This window comes from Phallusia mammillata, chromosome 2, assembly GCF_965637545.1.
Source record: "Phallusia mammillata chromosome 2, kaPhaMamm4.hap1.1, whole genome shotgun sequence".
NCBI classification, from domain to species: Eukaryota; Metazoa; Chordata; class Ascidiacea; order Phlebobranchia; family Ascidiidae; genus Phallusia; species Phallusia mammillata.
The window spans coordinates 18,110,778-18,130,543 of NC_137253.1; the positions used below are offsets into that span (position 1 = coordinate 18,110,778).

General features: G+C 36.7%; 1 protein-coding gene across 6 annotated transcripts; it reads left to right on the top strand.

Moving 5' to 3' along the window:
- Nucleotides 1-2,834: 2,834 nt before the first annotated feature.
- LOC145212639 (GTP cyclohydrolase 1 feedback regulatory protein-like) lies at nucleotides 2,835-19,406 on the top strand. Of its 6 annotated transcripts, XM_080080835.1 has the most exons (5): nucleotides 2,835-3,048; nucleotides 3,207-3,267; nucleotides 4,432-4,554; nucleotides 15,472-15,566; nucleotides 16,751-18,228. In XM_080080835.1, the coding sequence occupies exons 2-5, from the start codon at nucleotides 3,220-3,222 to the stop codon at nucleotides 16,875-16,877; spliced, it is 393 nt and encodes a 130-aa protein (XP_079936961.1). In that variant the 5' UTR covers nucleotides 2,835-3,048; nucleotides 3,207-3,219; the 3' UTR covers nucleotides 16,878-18,228. The 6 variants fall into 6 exon arrangements, 5 of the variants coding, with proteins under 5 accessions (XP_079936961.1, XP_079936960.1, XP_079936959.1 ...); XR_013856764.1 differs by lacking the exon at nucleotides 2,835-3,048 and having other exon boundaries at nucleotides 3,055-3,267; nucleotides 15,472-16,110; nucleotides 16,345-16,818; XM_080080834.1 differs by lacking the exons at nucleotides 2,835-3,048; nucleotides 16,751-18,228 and adding an exon at nucleotides 19,174-19,406 and having other exon boundaries at nucleotides 3,055-3,267.
- The last annotated feature ends 360 nt before the right edge of the window (nucleotides 19,407-19,766 follow it).

A 19,766-nucleotide genomic window follows, 5' to 3' on the forward strand; every position in this document is an offset into this window, starting at 1 on the left:
GCTTTAGATGATACAACAATTGTTGATGAGTTTTCGATCCACGAATTGGATGATGGTGAAGTTAAACATTCTTCTGAAGTTCAGCTGTTTCCATGGATAAGCAACTATTCCGAAATCAAAATTGATGAGGGTTGGAGTAAGACCTATCTGCTTGAGTGTTTGGAAGGGAACCGGTGGTTGACAGAGGAATCACTGGAATTTTCAATCCAGTGCCTGATTAAAGATACCACAAGCCCCGCATTCTTAATGTTCGATTCTTTTCTTCTGCAGTGTGCAGAAAGAAATATGCACGACGTGATTGCTACATTTGCCTGCCAAAGAGAAGCAATTAACTTCGACAATTTCTGCTTTGTCTGCAACCCTGGAGGTCATTGGTTTCTAATCGTAGCAAATCTTAAGGAAAAAATTATTGCTTCGATTGACACCTTCGAAACGTTAACATCTTCCAAACTAAACTGTTTTATGACGATGGTTTTCCAAATAGTGGCCGCTTGCTACGCTGTTGCTGGCATAAAAGTATTGTACACAGAGTGGAAATTTGTACAATGTCAAGCAGTTCCCCAACAAAAAAAAACAGTTATGACTGTGGTGTTTTATGTGTGGTAAACATGTTCTGTGTCCTCAACAATCTCCCTCTTCCTGTGGATGTTAGTTCTAGTGAAGCAAGAAACTGGATAAAGCAAACAGTAGCAAACCAAGAACTGATTTATTCATCCACCAAGCCGAAACAAAAGCTGGATGAAGCTAAACGCGCAGTCACTTTGAAATTTGGCACGAGGAACACCATGCGGAATCTTCACTGTCCATCGAAAAACGGCCATACCACCAAATGTTCAAAGCAAATGCAAAGAGCACTGAGGCATGGGAAAAATGCGAAGCCATAGGCTGCTCAGGAAACAAACCAAACCAAACACAGGTTTTCTGCATCTCATGTAGAAAATGGTTCCACCGGGTCTGTCTGCCAGGAAATGTTCGTTCGGATGGAACATATTTTAATTGTTCATCCGTTTAAGTGTAACTGTTGAATTTATAGTTTGTAATTCTTCTTCATTTTAGCCGGGACACTTTTTAATCGCCTTGTATTTGCACACTCTTCATCCTTGTATTACTTTTGTTCAAAAATACCTTGACAAAAATGTTTCTGTTTATGTGGTTGTTGTGTGCAAGTAAATACGCAATGCATTAAAAAAACATACAGCCTATTACAACAAACAATACCGATTGTCATAACGTTGGAAAGGAAATGAGTTACTGGGAGAATGACAGTTGAACCAAACTTTATTGTACTGTCAGAAAATGGAATGAACATGAGGCAAGTCCTATTTAATTTTGTCATAAATGATTCGGTGTAGAACGCTATTAAATGGTTTTAAAGACTTAGAACGACATAAAAAACAAATAAAGAAACATTTCCCGTTTTTCTGCTTTTCTGTATTTCGACACAATCGATGTAGAACGCTATTAAATGGCTTTAAAGAGTTAGAACGACATAAAAAAACCAAATAAAGAAACATTTCCCGTTTTTCTGCCTTGATGTTGTTCGACACAATCGATGTAGAACGCTATTAAATGGTTTTAAAGAGTTAGAACGACATAAAAAAAATAAAGAAACATTTCCCGTTTTTCTGCTTTTCTGTATTTCGACACAATCGATGTAGAACGCTATTAAACGGTTTAAAAGCGTTAGAACGACATAAAAAAAACAAATAAAGAAACATTTCCCGTTTTTCTGCTTTTCTGTATTTCGACACAATCGATGTAGAACGCTATTAAATGGTTTTAAAGAGTTAGAACGACATAAAAAACAAATACAGAAACATGTCCCGTTTTTCTGCTTTTCTGTATTTCGACACAATCGATGTAGAACGCTATTAAATGGTTTTAAAGAGTTTGAACGACATAAAAAAAACAAATAAAGAAACATTTCCCGTTTTTCTGCTTTTCTGTATTTCGACACAATCGATGTAGAACGCTATTAAATGGTTTTAAAGACTTAGAACGACATAAAAAACAAATAAAGAAACATTTCCCGTTTTTCTGCTTTTCTGTATTTCGACACAATCGATGTAGAACGGTATTAAATGGCTTTAAAGAGTTAGAACGACATAAAAAAACAAATAAAGAAACATTTCCCGTTTTTTTGCCTTGATGTTGTTCGACACAATCGATGTAGAACGCTATTAAATGGTTTAAAAGAGTTAGAACGACACACAAAAAAAACAAGTAAAAAACATTTCCCGTTTTTCTGCTTTTCTGTGTTTCGACACAATCGATGTAGAACGCTATTAAATGGTTTAAAAGAGTTAGAACGACACAAAAAAAAACAAATAAAGAAACATTTCCCGTTTTTCTGCTTTTCTGTATTTCGACACAATCGATGTAGAACGGTATTAAATGGCTTTAAAGAGTTAGAACGACATAAAAAAACAAATAAAGAAACATTTCCCGTTTTTTTGCCTTGATGTTGTTCGACACAATCGATGTAGAACGCTATTAAATGGTTTAAAAGAGTTAGAACGACATAAAAAAAACAAATAAAGAAACATTTCCCGTTTTTCTGCCTTGATGTTGTTCGACACAATCGATGTAGAACGCTATTAAATGGTTTTAAAGAGCTAGAACGACATAAAAAACAAATACAGAAACATTTCCCGTTTTTCTGCTTTTCTGTATTTCAAAAACGTTTCCCGTTTTTCTGCTTTTCTGTGTTCCGAAACCTAAAGAAACAAGAAATTTCACTCTTTTCCTGTTTTTCGGCAATTATTTTTTCCCTCTTTTAGGAAACATATATTTCCCTTTTTTCTGCTTTTCCTTTCTTTTCTGCTTTTAGTGTTACCCATTTAGCGCCAATTTTAAAAGTTTTATTGTGACGTCACAATACTCAATTTTCTATTCACAGTAGTCAGACTGGAAAGACTGCATAAAAGTGCTTACCCAGAATGACAATAGTTATAGATTGCCGCAAATTCCCGAGTGCGGCCAAGTGAAAGCATTCTAAACAAAAGCAAGCAAGTGTTGACTCAATAGGCAACAAAATAAAACTTTTTGGTAAATTGTTGAGCGAGAGTCTACTTTTTTTTATGGTCATAGTTCGTCCTGTAGATGTATGTATTTGGTATCTTCTTCCTTTTTCTCATTGTCTATAGTTTCCGTGCACATTTTGCTACTGGTGTTCGGCGCTTACAGATAACATTTCTACATTTTAGCGTAAGCGTTTCCATGCAAGTTGATATGCCGTATGTGCTGGTCTCTACGCAAATACGTTTGGTAAGGCAATTCTCCTTTGCTGTACGAAGAACATTTTGAAAACGATCTCAGTTGTGCTAAAGTTTTAACAAAAGCTGGGTTAATTCAAAGTCTATATAAAACACAAGTTGTCCAACCTATTGTTACGCAATAAAGCCTATGTAGCCATTTTGTGTCCAAAATGATACTGTTGGTAGAGAAAAATAACACATAAATTGTCTGATTTTTACAAACTGGAGAGCATAGACGCGAATTTGATTCGCCAAATTGAATGAAAATTTTGAGTTCTAACATTTCACCGTAATATTAAAAGCTAAATTGCTGTTTTTCATGTAAATTTGGCCGCTTATTTTTCATGTAAACTTTAAATATTTGCGTTCAGCGTGCATTATCACGCTGAAATGTTAGAACCCAAAAGTTTTATTCGATTTTGCCTATCAAACTCGCGTTAAATCCCACCAGTTTGTAAAAATCAGACAATTTATGTGTTTTTCCCTATACCTGCTGTATTAATTTGGACACAAAATGGCGTCCATGCGGCTCTATCGCGTAACAATGGGTTGGACTACTTGTGTTTTATATATACTTTGGGTTAATTGTAACCTTTGTCTACATCAGTAAAAATTATACAATACCATGTTACTTGTGCTGTGTACACAAACATTCTTTGGAGTTTTGATTCAAGTTAGCAACTTGTTTTGTTGTGTCTTGTTAAAATGTTTGTTAACTTTCAACTGATTAAAGCAAGAACAATAAGCCAACCTAGTCTGTAGAGTGTGGCAACTGCACGCACGAAAGTTTTTTTACATTTTTTTTAGAAACATAGCTTTCCTATATATTACCATTTTATATATTCTATTTAACAATTTAGTATATACACCATTACCATGAGTGTTTTTTGCAAGTAAAAACCATTGAGTCCTCAAATACATGAGTTAAGCAGAAGATTTCCTGCTATGCATTAAACCGCCACAATTGTAAACCAGTGAATCACTCCACTTCTGTGTAGTGCCTGACTGTTCAGTGTAACATTATTATGAGTTGCAAAGGTAAAGGATCATGCTAAAAAATAAAAAATGAGGAACACTTTACAACCTGTTTGAAATTTTACTACTTTCCTGAAAGGGACACGTATTGATTTTATAGGTTATTTGCAGTTGTTGTTTTTTCTTCTTTTTGTCAAAGTTTGTGCGACCCATGGATTTGGATGAAACTTACACAGATGGCAGATATAGTTATGTAGATGTGCACTCTACTTCGTTTGTCTTCATTACCCCAGTGTTAACCCCGGTAGCCCTTTTAAGATGGGTGAGTTTTATTAAACAATGTTGGAATTGGCTGAAATTTGGTTTGCTTGTGCCATTTATAAGTGCAGAGTGTTGTGTTCAACCCAGTATCCCAACGTTACCCCTCTAGTCCCCTAAAATGGGCGGTTTTTATAAACTATGTTTAAATTGATTGAAATTTGAAAAGCTCGTAGAATTTGCTATTTATAGATGTAGATTGTTGTGTTTCACTTTTACAAATAGCCCCAACAGATACCCTACTACAGGGGTTCCCAACCTTTTTTGCTACTCGTACCCCTTTGTCAGGTCAGAGCATTCTTCGTACCCCCAAAAAAATCTGATGGAATTTTTCAGATGTATACAGACGAATCTGGTTAATCGCATACCGGTTAATCGCATAATCCGTTTAATTGCATCACAATTTAAAATCCCAAACCGTCGCCCATCGTTTGTTGAGAAAATCATCTGGTTAATCGCATAAACCGGATATTCGCATCGATTTTCCACGAAATATGCGATTAACCGGATTGATGATCTCTATGTGAAAGTCGAACAGCCCGAGTATTTGGAATAAAAAACGACGATATGATAGTAAAATCCTCCGGAGGTAATGTACGCGAAAAAGACGTAGATGCATTTTTGCATTCCACAGCAAATAACGCGTTTAACGTTGAAAATGACACGTCTCGACCATAAAATATTTTGGAAAAGTTATTAGAAGATTAAATCGGCGTTGAGTGTACCGCTGTGCGATAACAAGGAGTCGTTATCTCACAGCCGTACACATTGATCCTTTTTTATTGGCTTATCTAATCGCCAATAGTTTAAATCAAGCGTTTAAATAAAGAGTTCAACGTGTTAAAATTACGAAACTGGTGTTCCGGCAAAGACGCTGATTGTAATTTCTTACTAAGTGCGAACTGCACCAAATTCGAAGTGTTATACTGTATTGAAATTTAAACAAGGTTAAATGTAAAACAAATGTTTAAAAATGTTTTCTGTTATATTGTTCATGACCCGCCAAACACGTAATGGTTGTAAAAAATGTTAGATCGCAAGTAATCACACCATGTTGTTTAGATTCACGTAGTTGGTAACGTGCCAATGATTGCCATATTTTGTCTTCTGTTCGTGACCTTGCGCAACTTATCAGGTAAAACACCGATTAAGAGAGGCATTTATTCCTGTAGTATTTGTTGCTGCTTTAAATTTTTGAAGCAGCGATCACACGTTGATCACGTGACTGTCACGCTAATCTTGCAGCTGCAGTTTTGCTGAGTAAGCTAGAAAGTAGCGCCACAATCTGAGTCGTTAAAGTTTTGCTAAAATCAAATATTCTTTTTGTCAATTGGATAATGGGTTATAATAGAAACTGATGCAGCTCGCCTTAGTACCCTTGCGCTGTAGAATGTGCCAAAGTTTTAAGTTTAACTAGGTTTCGGTCGTGTACTTGCGGGTTTGGGCTTGTTTACAAATATGCACCTAGCACTTTGCCGCTTAACGCGTTGGTTTGAACTAGAAAACGAAATAGGTTAGAAACAACAGGCCATTTTACGTGTATATTAGGCGAGAGGCCTGGCACATTTAAAACTACCCAAAACAAGACTAAAACGTCATAAACCAGGGGTTCTTAACCAGGGGTACATGTACCCCTTGGGGGTACGAAGCACCAAAGTAGGGGGTACGACAGTCAATGTGAAATTATACATTATTTAGGCATATTTGTGAAGAATGCGTAACAAGTTACTTTGTTATGTGTAGTTGATTTTAATTACCTGATTGTTGGTGTTCTGTAAATTTTGTTGAACTTACAAGACTGTTTTAATGCATGCATTCAACATGTAAGTTATAAATACACTGAGATTAATTCCCATTATTGTTTGCTTCTGTCGGCCATTGTAGAGAGGGGGTACGAGAAAATATCATGAAAGCTCAAGGGGTACAAGCGCTAAAAAGGTTAAGAAACACTGTCATAAACCGTCTTCATAGGGAAGTTTCCAAATTTAGATGTTGGGCCGCTTAGCTACGATGCGATGTAACATATCTTTTCAAATAAACCTGACTGCAAGAGAAAGCACAAATCAAGCGAACTGTGGCGTGTGCGCCAATTAAGAGTGTGTGTGTGCGTTTCTACTGTTTCTTTAACACACTTAGGCGATTGCACCATAGCCACGACAGTTAGGAAGCATGACGTCATGTATTGCGCTGAGAGCAGCAATTTTTTCAATTCTCGGCAACAAAAGAGAGAAAATACTGCTCCGTTGCCATAGTTGAGCGTCCCGGCAACTTTGTTTCAGCTGGGGAAGTGAAAATGAGCACTTTTGTTAACTGCGTGTACTGTTTACATAGCAACAGATAATCCGGTTAATCGCATCAAATACCCTTGGCAAATCGATGATTCGATTAACCGGATTCGTCTGTATTGCTAAATTAATTAGCTTTTATAGCTCTATTAAACGGTAAACACAAAAAATGCAAAAATCACAAACAATAAATTAACCGTTTGTAGCAAATTTACAGCGCGACCACATTGAATGCCTCCTTTATCTGTGCATTTTCTTCCTAACTGTGTGCTTTGTTGTTTATTGCTGGCAGCAAGTAAAAAAGCATTGTTATGAGACAATGAGACTTCATACTAAATAACAACAATTATTTGTAGTTAATTGTTTTTTAAAAGCAAAGACCGTAATGGCATAATATCATTTACAATTCGTACCCCCAGTTGGGAACCCCTGCCCTACTAGCTCCCTAAAACAGGTGAATATTTATAACAATGTTTAAATTAAGTTTGGACAGCTTGTAGAATTTGCTATCTATGGTTTGTACTTTTAATAGCATGAATATTTAGGCCCAGTAATGAGTTTTACAGATGAATCTGGTTAATCACACAATCCGGTTAGTTGCATGACAATTAAAAATCTTCTACCATTGCCCATTGTTTGTTAAGAAAATCGTCCAGATAATCGCTTACCAGTTTATGGTATAAACCGAAATTTGCAATTTACCAGATTGATGATCTGTATGTGAAAGTCATGTTTTACAAATGGAAAAAGATGATATGATAGTAAAATCAACCAGCCTGTGTGCAACCTTAACTGGACCATCCTTTTAATATTGTGCATGTCTAAATGCCTGAAGCAACAGTTTAAAATTCAATTGGTGTTTTGTTGGGCTGTCAATTAATGTAAAATAAAGACCAACCTTAATAACACATTATGTTTTTAAGATAACTAACGCACTAAATCGCTAACCCCAGAATAGCTGCACAACGTTCAAAAGACTAAGTGAATTTGCTCTTGAATAAATTACATGCAAATATTTCCAGAAGCCCTCCCTTTTTGAAAAGTTATTAGGAGATTTATTAAAAGTTCTGTTTACCGCTGAGCAATAACGAGGAGTCATTGTCTCTAATCGCCAATAGTGATATAACATGCGTTAAAATCAGTGGTTCTTTATCTTTTTATCATGGCCGAACTCCGATATTCCTTAGCCTTTGGTCAAACCCCAACAAGTTACATTCTCGGTTTCTAACCCATTTTATTATGGGTGCCCTTCCCTGAAGTTTTTGTCCGTATTTTTTTTTCTTTTTTCTGTCTAACTGGTTTGTTATACGCGTTTGGTCAAGAAAAAGTGCTTCAAATTTACACAGATGTTAGTTATTTATCCATATTTGATCCTCCTGAAGTTTGACCCCGAATGACCCAAGGGTTCACCCACAGGCCCCCAAAACGTATTTTTTTTAAACTGCTGTATTGACCAAACTACATGATCAAGGAGTTTCATGCTTTGTTGTTTGGTGCAATGTGAGGTATTCTAAAGAATTTTGTACCCTTTAAAATGATTTACCCATTTTCACCCCTTAAACCTGCCTAAGTATTCGTTTCTGCCTAATGCTGGTTTGTTAAACGTGTTTGGTCAAGAATAAGTACTTCAAATTTATCAAAATTTACACAGGTGTTAGTTATTTATCCATATTTGATCCTCCTGAAGTTTGACCCCGAATGACCCAAGGATTCACCCACAGGCCCCCAAAACGTATTTTTTTTATACAGCTATACTGACCTAAGTACATGATCTAGGAGTTTCATGCCTTGTTGGTTGGTGCAATGTAAGATATTCTAAATATTTTCTAACTTTTTATTGGATTCACCCAGGGGCGTATCCAGAACCCATAGTATGTGCACACTGAAAGCCCAAGGGAGTAATTCATTGGTTTACAATAAAAAGTCATTAAACGGTCATTGACAAGTTGGCCGCCTTATGACGACTGAAGGTCAACTTGTAGGAAATGCAGAACACAGTTGAGAATGATTTTTTGTCACAACATGTATTCTTTAATTTTCACACGTTTACTCCAGACACAATACATAAGTTAAATATGGATTTGGAAAAACATTGTTAACCACTAAGGACTGCATGCTATTAAAACTGTGCCAAAAGATCTTTAAATGGTCGTTCGGTAACTACAAATGGTCGTTCGGTAACCACTTGTGGGGAGGCGCCGCCTCCCTGGGTATCTACGTCGCTGACTACGTCATAAGTTTTGCGTTAATTTATGCACATACAGTTTTGTAGTAACTTTGTACTACTGTACAGTCAACGACTGTCTGGTTTGAACAGACAAACCTTTCTGAAAAATCAAACAACGCATATTGTTACGTCACGTTTACGTATACTTGAAGTGTTATATGCAGGGTTGCCATACCGTCCTTATTTCTAAGACGGGCAATGTCTTGTTGTTTTTGAAAAAGTTTTTGTCCTTATTTCTAAGAACTGTCCTTGTTTTTGACTTGAGTCCTTATTTTGTCTTATTTTTAACAATTACAAGTCAAATCCCTGCTAAAAGTAAACCTAGACTGGGCTGTCATGAGATGCACTACGTGTTTTCTACGAACAAGGAGTTGGAACTGATTGTTCCTGGCAAAAAAATATGACATGTGGTATGTCAAGGCTTGTATAAATGCAAAGATTTGTTCAAAAACGTTTGTTTCGTTTGATATGAAAGTCCAAATGTTCGTGTATCCTTATTTCGAGTTCCATGTCGATGGCAACCCTGGTTTGAGCCATTGGATAAAAACATGCAAGAAGTGTTTGCTAAGACTCGGTCAGCAACATCGACACAAATTGACATCGTTTACAAAGGGGGTAGCCAATTTTTTTCGGGGTGAGCCGCATAACATGAAAATGACATAAGACGGCCACAGAGCTTACAAGCACAAATGCAGCGCCGTTTTGTGGGACCAGCAGGAGCTACAATATTATTAAGAGATAGCGCTACTGTCGAACAATAAAATTATGTGGCATACATTATTAACTTCTCATTTATGTCATCACAATTAACAAAGAAAGGCACCTGTATACGCACAGTAACGAAAGCATTGATACTTTAAGCCTTGTCTGTGATGTAACAAACTGTTTTTGGATCATTTTTATGCGTCCTGTGAAGTGTAAAACTGGGTAAACTTAAGACCACATGTTGTTGTGGGAACACTTTCGTAGTAAATTAACTTTCAACGGTTAACTTGTTGTTTTCCAAGATATTTATTCAGAACAAATACCTTCGCGGGCTTTACTTTGGTAATTCCTGATTTAAAATAAACTAAACTTAAATGTGTTACATGCAATTTGCTGTGTAAATAGAAAACATGGTTGAAACCAACCAAACGACCTAGAAACGTAAGAAACGATTATTATGGGTCCTTCCCTGAAGGGGACACATATTGATTTTACTCAAATTGTTTGTTTATTTTTTCTTCTTTTTTTTTCTTCCCAAAGTTTGTCCGACTCGTTTGTCCATCAAATGTTTGATGGATTTCGCTGAAATTTACACAGATTGTAGATGTAGTTATGTAGGTGTGCATCCCACTTTGTTTTTGTTGATAACCCCAGTATTTACCCCGCTAGCCCCCTAAAATGGGTTATTTTCTTCCCAAAGTTTGTCCGACTCGTTTTTCCATCAAATGTTTGATGGATTTGGATGAAATTTACACAGATGGTAGATATAGTTATGTAGATGTGCATCCCACTTTGTTTTTGTTGATAACCCCAGTATTTACCCCGCTAGCCCCCTAAAATGGGTATTTTTCTTCCCAAAGTTTGTCCGAGTCGTTTTTCTATCAAATGTTTGATGGATGTGGCTGAAACTTATACAGATGGTAGATAAAGTTATGTAGATGTGCACCCCACTTTGTTTGTCCAAATAACCCTAGTATTTACCCCGCTAGCCCCCTAAAATGAGTGAGTTTGTAAACAGTGTCAGAATTGGCTAAAATTTGGATAGCTTGTAGAGTATGCCATTTATAGTTGTCGATTGTTGTGTTCAACCCTGTAGCCCTAACATTTACCCCACAAGCCCCCAAAGTGTAAAACGTATTTGTATGTTACTGGACACCACAAGCGAAAGATTTCTGTTGCTCAATAGTGTTACAAGGGCAAGCAGTTGTATGTTACTCGTTTGTGACTTTGTGGATTGCTTGGTGAACATTTTTGTGCCATGGCAGTTAGGGGGTTGTTGCCCTATGAAGGCCCTATGACGTCAGAAACATTAACGGTTGTTGCTCCTCTAGTGGTCGAACTTTTAAACATTGGCGGATTTGGCTGAAATTTTGCAGTCTTATTGATTGAGTCATTGAGGTTTCCTATTTTTTAGTTTGTGTGTCGGACCCCATTAGTTACCCTACTAGCCCCCTAAAATGGGTCAGTTTTTTTAAACAGTGTCGGGATTGGATAAAATTTGGGTAGTATGTGGACTATGCTATTTGTAGGTTTCAATTGATGTGTTTTACCTTGTAGCCCCAACATTTACTCAACTAGCCCCTTAAAATAAATGAAGTTTTGAAAAACGTCCTAATTATATGAAATTTTGGTTTTAAGTTTTATTAAACATACTAAGTCCTCAAATGTTATGTTTTGCCCTGTGGCACCACAACTTAACCAACTAATTCCTAAAATAGGTGACCCTTTTCACAATGTTCGAATTGAATGAAAACCGGACAGCTTGTAGAATTTGCTATTTATTTTTTGTTTTACCCCATTATGCCACTACTTACTCCTTCGTTTCTTTGAGTCTTTCGAAAAATTTCAAATAGCATTTTTGGTTAGGGTGTGCCCAGTGGCGCAACTAGCGGAAAATTGAGGGGGCAGGCAACGAACTACCAACTTTCCCAAAAACGATTGTATTGCTAAGTGCGTATCATAGATTGGTCGAATGGTCCGACGCGCTTTTCCACTAATAATCTAAAAAAAACTGGGATTCGTCCTTGGATTGTACGGCTCCGAATGCCGTGAAAAAGTAACACTTGTAAGTCACAAAGACCATTCACAGACCACGACTTCGCGTGACATCATAAATGATTCGGTTGATTCGGCCGAATTTATTCGGCAAAACCGCCGAATATTCGGTTTCGGCCGAATCAAAATTTTGTCGATTCGGTATATCACTAGTAATTATCATCGCAATACATACCGATGAAGCGATTTACTGCAGTGCCGGCGCCTTGTCCTGTCATTTGAAAGTTATTTTTAGCTTTGATGCGAGCGCTGTACGAGAGCCGTTATACGCAATAACGCAGATAGAAAAGGGACCTGGCATGCCGACGAACCTGCCCCCCCTAGTTGCGCCCATGGGTGTGCCGCCGAACATTTAAAGCTTGTATGGTGCAACATGCGTGAAAAAAAGGTTGCGGAGCACTGGTTTAAATGAACAGTTCAATGTGTTACCATTACAAAACTGATGTTCCAGCGAAGACGCTGATATTTCTTGCTAAGTGCGAACTGCACTAAATTTGAGGTTTTAAACCAGGGGTGTGCAACCTTTGTCGTCGGTGGGCCATATAACCAATTTCGGACATCAAGCGAGGGCCACACAATTTTTTTACGTACCGTATTACACGTTTTTTTACCCTACTGTTGGTGCGGCTTGCATTATAATATCATGTCGATATTATTTCCACACCCCTGCATTTTTGCGTTTAAAATCAACTTTAAAACGTTAGATGCAAGTAAGTTTCGTCGCAACACTGCCTTTCACAACAGAGTAATTGTTTGCTAGACAAAGAGGTATATTATGTCACATTCGGTATAGATACGCAACAACCAACAAGCACCCAGTGCGAATAGAAGACCATAGGTCTGGATGAATTAAGTTCCATGCGCTGGCTTAGCTGATTCTTGTTACGTATAGTAGCCGAGGAGATTTACCGAAACCTAGCAGGGATTTTTAGCTAAAATGTGCATTTTTACTTGCTCTGAATCAGAGTGTGGTTGAGGGCCACACTAAACAGCTTGGCGGGCCGGATTGTGGCCCGCGGATTGCACACCCCTATTTTAAACTGTATGGACAATGCTAAATGTGACAAAAATGGTTAAAAACGTTAACTGTTGTTTATGACCCGCCAAACACATAATGATTGGAATAAATATTGGATTGCAGGTAATTAAACTGTACCAATGCTTGACATAATTTATGTCTTCTATTCATGACCTTGCACAACCGATTTCACCGATTCAGAAAGGCATTAATTCCTTTAATAATTATGGGTCCCCTTCCCTAAAATTTGGATAGCTTGGTAAAGTATGCCAATTATCGTTATTGCGTCATTGCAGTTCGGGGGTTGTTAACAGCCCTTTGACGTCAGAAACATTAACAGTTGTTGCTCAAAACACCTCTAGTGGTTGAAATTTTAAATGTTGGCAGATTGGACTGAAATTTTGCAGTACTATTGATTGAGTCATTGTGGTTTCCTTCCTTTAAGTTTGTGTGTGTTGAACCTCAATTAGTTATCCTACTTACTCATTGTTATGTATTGAAATGCATTATCTACAACTTTGCATGTGTGGGGACCCATGAGTTTTTGCTTGCAGAAACAACCAAGGTTATAAAAGACGATGGCTAATATAGGACCCAATATAAATAAGTGTAGGAAATATATTAATGTTTCAAAATATGCTATAGTGTATGCGCAAGGGCAATATGTGCTAAGCCACCCTTCTAGTTATATGAAATTTTGCAAAGTTTATTAAACATACTAAGTCCTCAAATGTTATGTTTTGCCCTGTAGCACCACAACTTAACCAACTAATTCCTAAAATAGGTGACCCTTTTCACAATGTTCGAATTGAATGAAAACCGGACAGCTTGTAGAATTTGCTATTTATTTTTTGTTTTACCCCATTATGCCACTACTTACTCCTTCGTTTCTTTGAAAAGGAACGTTAAATAGGACATACTTCAAACAAAATCTGGGGTGAATCTAAATTTATATAGTTTGTACTCTACATAGTATTATTATTTAAGCCCAGTGCCGATCACTGCGTTTTACCTTACAACACTAAACGTTCACATGGTTATCTCTTGAAATGCATTATCTATAACTTTGCATGTGTGGGGACCCATGAGTTTTTGCCTGCAGAAACGACTAAGGTTATAAAAGACAGTAGATGGTATGGGACCCAATGTAAAATAAGCATAGGAAATATATCAATGTTTTAAAATAGGTTATAGTGTATATGCAAGGGCAATATGTGCTAAGCCACCCTTGTAGTTATTGCTTGTTTCAATTTTTAAACCAACGATCATATGTTGATCACATGACAGGTTTTAGTTTTAGGCCAGAAATACAAGCCTAATGTGCTGAAATTTTAAAAAATTGTTTGCAGTAGGTTACTCATTTAGTATTTAAAATTTTGCCTTAATCGGCCAAATGCTTACCTTTACAGCCCATAGTATGTATACACTGTCAGACAGATAGAAGTCCCAAGGGAGTAACTCACTGGTTAACAATTAAGGCCGTTTAATGCAGAGCAGGAATGCTCAGCTTGACGTCAGACAGGCGTTTTACGAGACAGTCATTTTGGACAAATAGTTCGTGTAGATCAAATGGTGTATATGGGAAATCTGTAAATAGGAAATAGAACATATAAAATGAAAATATATAGAAAAGCCACCTTTCTAGTTTTTAATGTTTGTAATACTGTCTGGCATTTAGAGATTAAATTCGCTGAGGTTTGGAAGTATTTTTGACTGTTCTTTGCACTGGTGTAGAGTGCGGGGGTGCCGCATACCACCAACCTTGCCTTTTGTATAACATCATAATCGCATCTTTGTTCAAATTAAAAACGTGAGTCCTGCTAAACACAAATGCATTTGTAGTGACGCCATTGATCGAACAAACATTGGTTGAAACACAACAATTGCAATTGTTTCGAATAAACAGGGATTTTATTGCACCATCAACATGACATAATGTTTCAGTCTTATTTGGCGCTAAAACTTTTTTCAATAAAAAGAATAAAAAATAGTTAATAAATTCCTTGTGCGAAAAGTCTTGATCCAAGGTGACCTCAGTTTAGGCGTTAACAATACTTAGTTGGCTGTATTTAAATCATAAATTGTTTACTTTAAACTTTTGCTTTTGTTTCCCAGCGTAACAAATGATGTAAAAACTAAAATGGTGTTAAAATTGCTGATTCAGCAAATCGTTCTTTCCTTACGTGCATATGTTTTCAGACGCATGGCAAACAGAAAAAAATACAAGCTAAAGTCTGTATTATGTATCGGCATTTGGTCCCATATGTGCACAGATACTGCATATGGTATAGGTATCGGCGCCCATGATCAAAAGTCACACCCCTGTTATTTTTTAAAACTGTATACCTATGGTTTTTTGTTACCACTTTTGTAAATATATTATAGCATAATGATTTGTAAAGAATATGGAGCAAAACCCTTAGAGTTTTCATAGCAATCCTAGTTATCATTAACCTCTCTTTTTTTGCTTTAAAATTTTGACTAAATGCAAACATGCCTAGAACGGCTCATTAGAAAGAGCCAAAAATGTACTGATTTGATTTCGTGTGGCTGTGTCTTTACAATATGTCAATAAATTGTCCTGTTAATAAGCTACATATAAGTATGACCGTGTTTACCATCTTTATAAAGGAAACTGGACCAACGATTGTTGGAGATGAAGATGCGGACCAAGAGATTATGACCTATCTTGGAGCTAGCCTAAAGCAAACTGCTGGAAATCCATTGTATGTATAGTGTATACTTCCACTATGGTGCAGCTTCAATTTGAATTATAATGTACCTACAAAATATACCTTTGCAAAGAAACAATCAAATTAAATAAATAAAGAACTTGATTATAAAGAACAAACAATATGTTTAAGGCTCTGTGATTTGTTGTGGGTCCTCTTCCATGATGGAGACAACCCACAGGCATTTAAAACATGAACTTTTTTGTATCTACTAAATCTGTATCTACCAAAGATAGTGTCATACTTTGTTGGTTGATGTACTGTAAAGTATTTTAACTCTTTCCACCCCGGGCCATTTTTGCAAAACTGGCCCTAGAATCCGGAATTTTGGCCTCAAGATCACGAATTTTGACCATTCCCCATTTCGTCAATATTAAAGTTTGAGCGGTTACCAGCATCGCAACTGAAAGGGGAATACCCTGTCTTGTATCTAGACAAGTTTCAGCAGCCTGGGTGCAGTGGAAATGTGTTTGTTTGCCGTATGCTGACAGTACCTTTTGCAACTTTTGGCAAACCATGTTAAATTGTCTGTTTTGAGGTATGGTTGTAAATTAAATACTCACGGCCTAACTGTTACATGTATGATTTTGATTTTTGGTATGTAACACTCCTATGTAATATAGGACTAGGGAAAAATTTCATTTTGTGTCTATTGACAGTAGTTTATTTTGCAGCAGCCTAACAAAATAGTACTTTATATCATTTATTTAAATTTGAGTTTTTGTTTCATGACAAAAATATATTAAAACTTCACTGTACATTTTTTTTCAAGCCAGAAATAATTCTTCCATCCAAGTACATCACACTGAAGGTATTTCCACGCAACCGCCGCTAATTATCACGACGTAATTACGATTTCATTTACCGTCTATATAATAGACGATCGGATTCTACGGTAGTCGCATAATCGTCTATATATAGACGGTCGGGGTGGAAAGAGTTAAAGAAATATGTAACTTTTGGTCAAAATTTCCCATTTTTTTAATAGTCTGTATCTGTGCCAATTTGGAACTATGTACCAGCTAGTATCTCTTTTTCAAAACCAGGTCAAATAAGAGGGTATCCCTTAACAGAATTTAGGGTAACATATGGTATGATGAAAGAGTATAATTAAAGGCTCTCCATAATTTTGCCGTTGAATCCGAGTAAATTTAACGAATTGTAAGGTTTGTTTTTAGTCAGCAATGGAGTGTAGATAATCCACCTCGAATCGTTTTAAATCAGTTGGAAAAAATTGGGTACAAGGTTATTGGAACAACTGGAATCGGGCAAACTGCTATTTGGACACTTTTTAAAGGGCAATGAACTTCTCAATCACAAATAGTTAATATTATTAATGTTACTTGTATCATATCATGTTTATGTTGTACCAATTTCTTTTTCTGTGCAATATGTTTCAGCAATTTGCTTGCACATCAGAATGTTGTTATATTGCTTTAGAAGTACCCCTGGTATTTTAAAAAACTCTATGCCTATACATTACAGCTTAAACCAGTGGTTCCCAACCTTTTTGACCTTGCGGCACCCTATCAAAGAGATAAATAGTTTGCGGCACCCTGGCAAAACTGGATCAATTTTATGAGGTTTCTGTATTTCAAATAACTGTATAAAACAACACAGAATGAGTTGCACAGTATAGCACGCGTAAATAAATGTATTTATTTAAAAGTCAGTGTGAAAATTTGGCTTGGCTTCTTGCACAAAGTCCATTAATATGTGACGGCGTATTCGATAAAGTCACCAGCATTTCTTCCTCGACTATAAGTAGTCGTTCTCGTAAGTTTTTATGTTCGTTAATACGGAAAATCCACTTCCACATAGGTATGACGAGGAAAACTGCAACAGAAGCACAGTAGCTTTCTTTCCAACGCAAGGATATTCATTTTACATTTTTATCCAGAACGCGTCGAGGGGCATCTGCTTGTGCATAAGCTTAAAATTTCCATCGTTATGTTATTCAAACTTTTTTATGGAAAGAAACGCAACGAGTCGAAATCTCTTTCACTCTGTTTTTCTCCTGGGCGAGAATCCAAAGGCTTACCGCGGAGTATCTACTTACCGCCAGCGACTTCCCCACGAAGCGACTCTCCAGAACGGAGCTGGGAATAACTGCGAGACGCGAAACTTAACTCACACTGAAACTCGGTTAGAAATAAATAAATTCGTCACTTATGGGGTTAAAATAAAGAATAGGTCGCAGTATTGCAATATCAATATCTCGCGGCACCCCTGGTCATTGCAATTGGCACCCCAGGGTGCCGCGGCACCCCGGTTGGGAACCACTGGCTTAAACTATAAAAAAAACTGCCATACAACTGGTACTAACTGGATAGGCTACATATTTTGTAACGCTCAAATAATTGTTGTTGTCATTGCCGAAACTAATAATAATGACATAAATTGGTTAAACTGCATTTTTTAAATCTATTTCATTTTTACCTTGATGTACTTTGGAATTAGTGATTTTGTGCGTAAAAAAATGTTCCCATTTAATAATATTTAATAAATATTGCAGCTTGTTTGGTGACTTTAAAACAGACGTTAACCTTTCTCTGATTCTGATATAAAGAAACCAGCAGTCCATTCGTTCAAGTACTGATTACTTTTGTAGTTATGTGGTGGTGTTATCAAAGACTTAATAATAAACTTGCTGTGACTGACAAAATTAGTTTTTTTGCAACAATAACTGATAGACTTACACAGAAGGTAAAACAATTCAACTAATAATAAGTTGGTTATTTTTATACTACTGACAGGCATATTTAGCAGGTGAAAGTGATAAAAAAACGTAAAAAGTTTATATAACGGCTAGCCTGGTGCTGCATTGTTTCGGCAATTTGAATATTAGGTGGTATGCCCTATTAACTCGTTCTCAAGAAAACTGCACCTTAAGGAATCAATGTCAACATCAATCAAATTTCGTTTGTTCAGTTAGATCTGAAACAAGACTGGAATATCCTCATCTACAGCAAGATATCAATGACCTTTTTCGTGATGGGACGAGTACTCGGTATCGAACGATTTCAGTGGTATCGATACTCATACTCGGTATCGAAATATTTTGTCTCAGTTTTCGATAACAACGTACGAGTTACGAAAGCCAACATAAGAATACGGGCAACTTTATGTCAATATTTTCTTCGGATAGCACAAAATTGGAAAACAAGTTCCGCCAGTTTACGTAAATATTAAAGATCATTTTCTATGTGTTTCTTATGACGGAAATCGACAGAGATCATTCTCTCTATGTGTTTCTTATGACAAAAATTGACAGAGATCATTCTCTATGTGTTTCCTATGACGGAAATCGACACTCAACATTCTCTAAGTCTTTCTTATGACGGAAATCGACAAAGATCATTCTCTATGTAGGCTATTTCTTATGACGGAAATCGACAGAGATCATTCTCTTTGTATTTCTTATGACGGAAATCGACACAGAACAAATTTTGAACGAAATATTCTTTAATTTTTGATAAAATAGTAACGAATTGTGAAAGTACACTGAAAAGGGAAGCAATAGTTTGAATATCTACAAAATATTTTTAACTAGGCTTTTTTGTGCATGAAAAGTATGTTCCTGAATATGCAACTTTTCCAGGCAAGCAAGACTTATGGAACCACCTTCGGCAAGTCACACACAAAATTTGTTGCTCTTCGGTTTTGTTGCCGTCACAATCTTCTGCCTTACACACAGACCATCGGTTTGACGTAGAGCATTGGTTCTCAAACTTTTTTTATTGCGACGCCCCTCGAAAAGTTTTCTGGACTTGCGACGCACCAGCAAATAAAAGTTAATGAGGAAACTTAATATTAAAGTTGTGTTTATTGATACAACAACAAAAAGCATCGAAACGGAACTATTCTGCGACGCCCTTGGAAAATTGAAAACGAGGCACCAGGGCGTCGCGACGCACAGTTTGAGAACTACTGACGTAGAGATATCGCCAATTAGGCTACTTCATTGTAAGAACAATCTTGGACGGCAATTTTTTAAGAAAAATCACCTTGACTTCTCCAAATTGTTCTCTTTTTTTACTCATTTTTTTGCTTCATCCAACCTGACTCTGGGTTGTCGTTCGGTGGTTGTTGGTGGGGTTTTCAGTATAAGTTTTTTATCCATTTTCTGAAGTAATTTTGGCAAGTATTGGCAGTTTATTTATAATGCAGTTGCAGTTTATGATCACATGTAGG

Excerpts from the sequence above, each read along its gene's own strand:
- LOC145212639 (XM_080080833.1), top strand. The coding sequence starts at position 3,103 with ATGTATGTATTTGGTATCTTCTTCCTTTTTCTCATTGTCTATAGTTTC. Across the intron at positions 4,555-15,471 it reads CGGTAGCCCTTTTAAGATGG|GAAACTGGACCAACGATTGT; the intron begins GTGAGTTTTATT and ends ATCTTTATAAAG. Across the intron at positions 15,567-16,750 it reads CAAACTGCTGGAAATCCATT|TCAGCAATGGAGTGTAGATA; the intron begins GTATGTATAGTG and ends GTTTGTTTTTAG.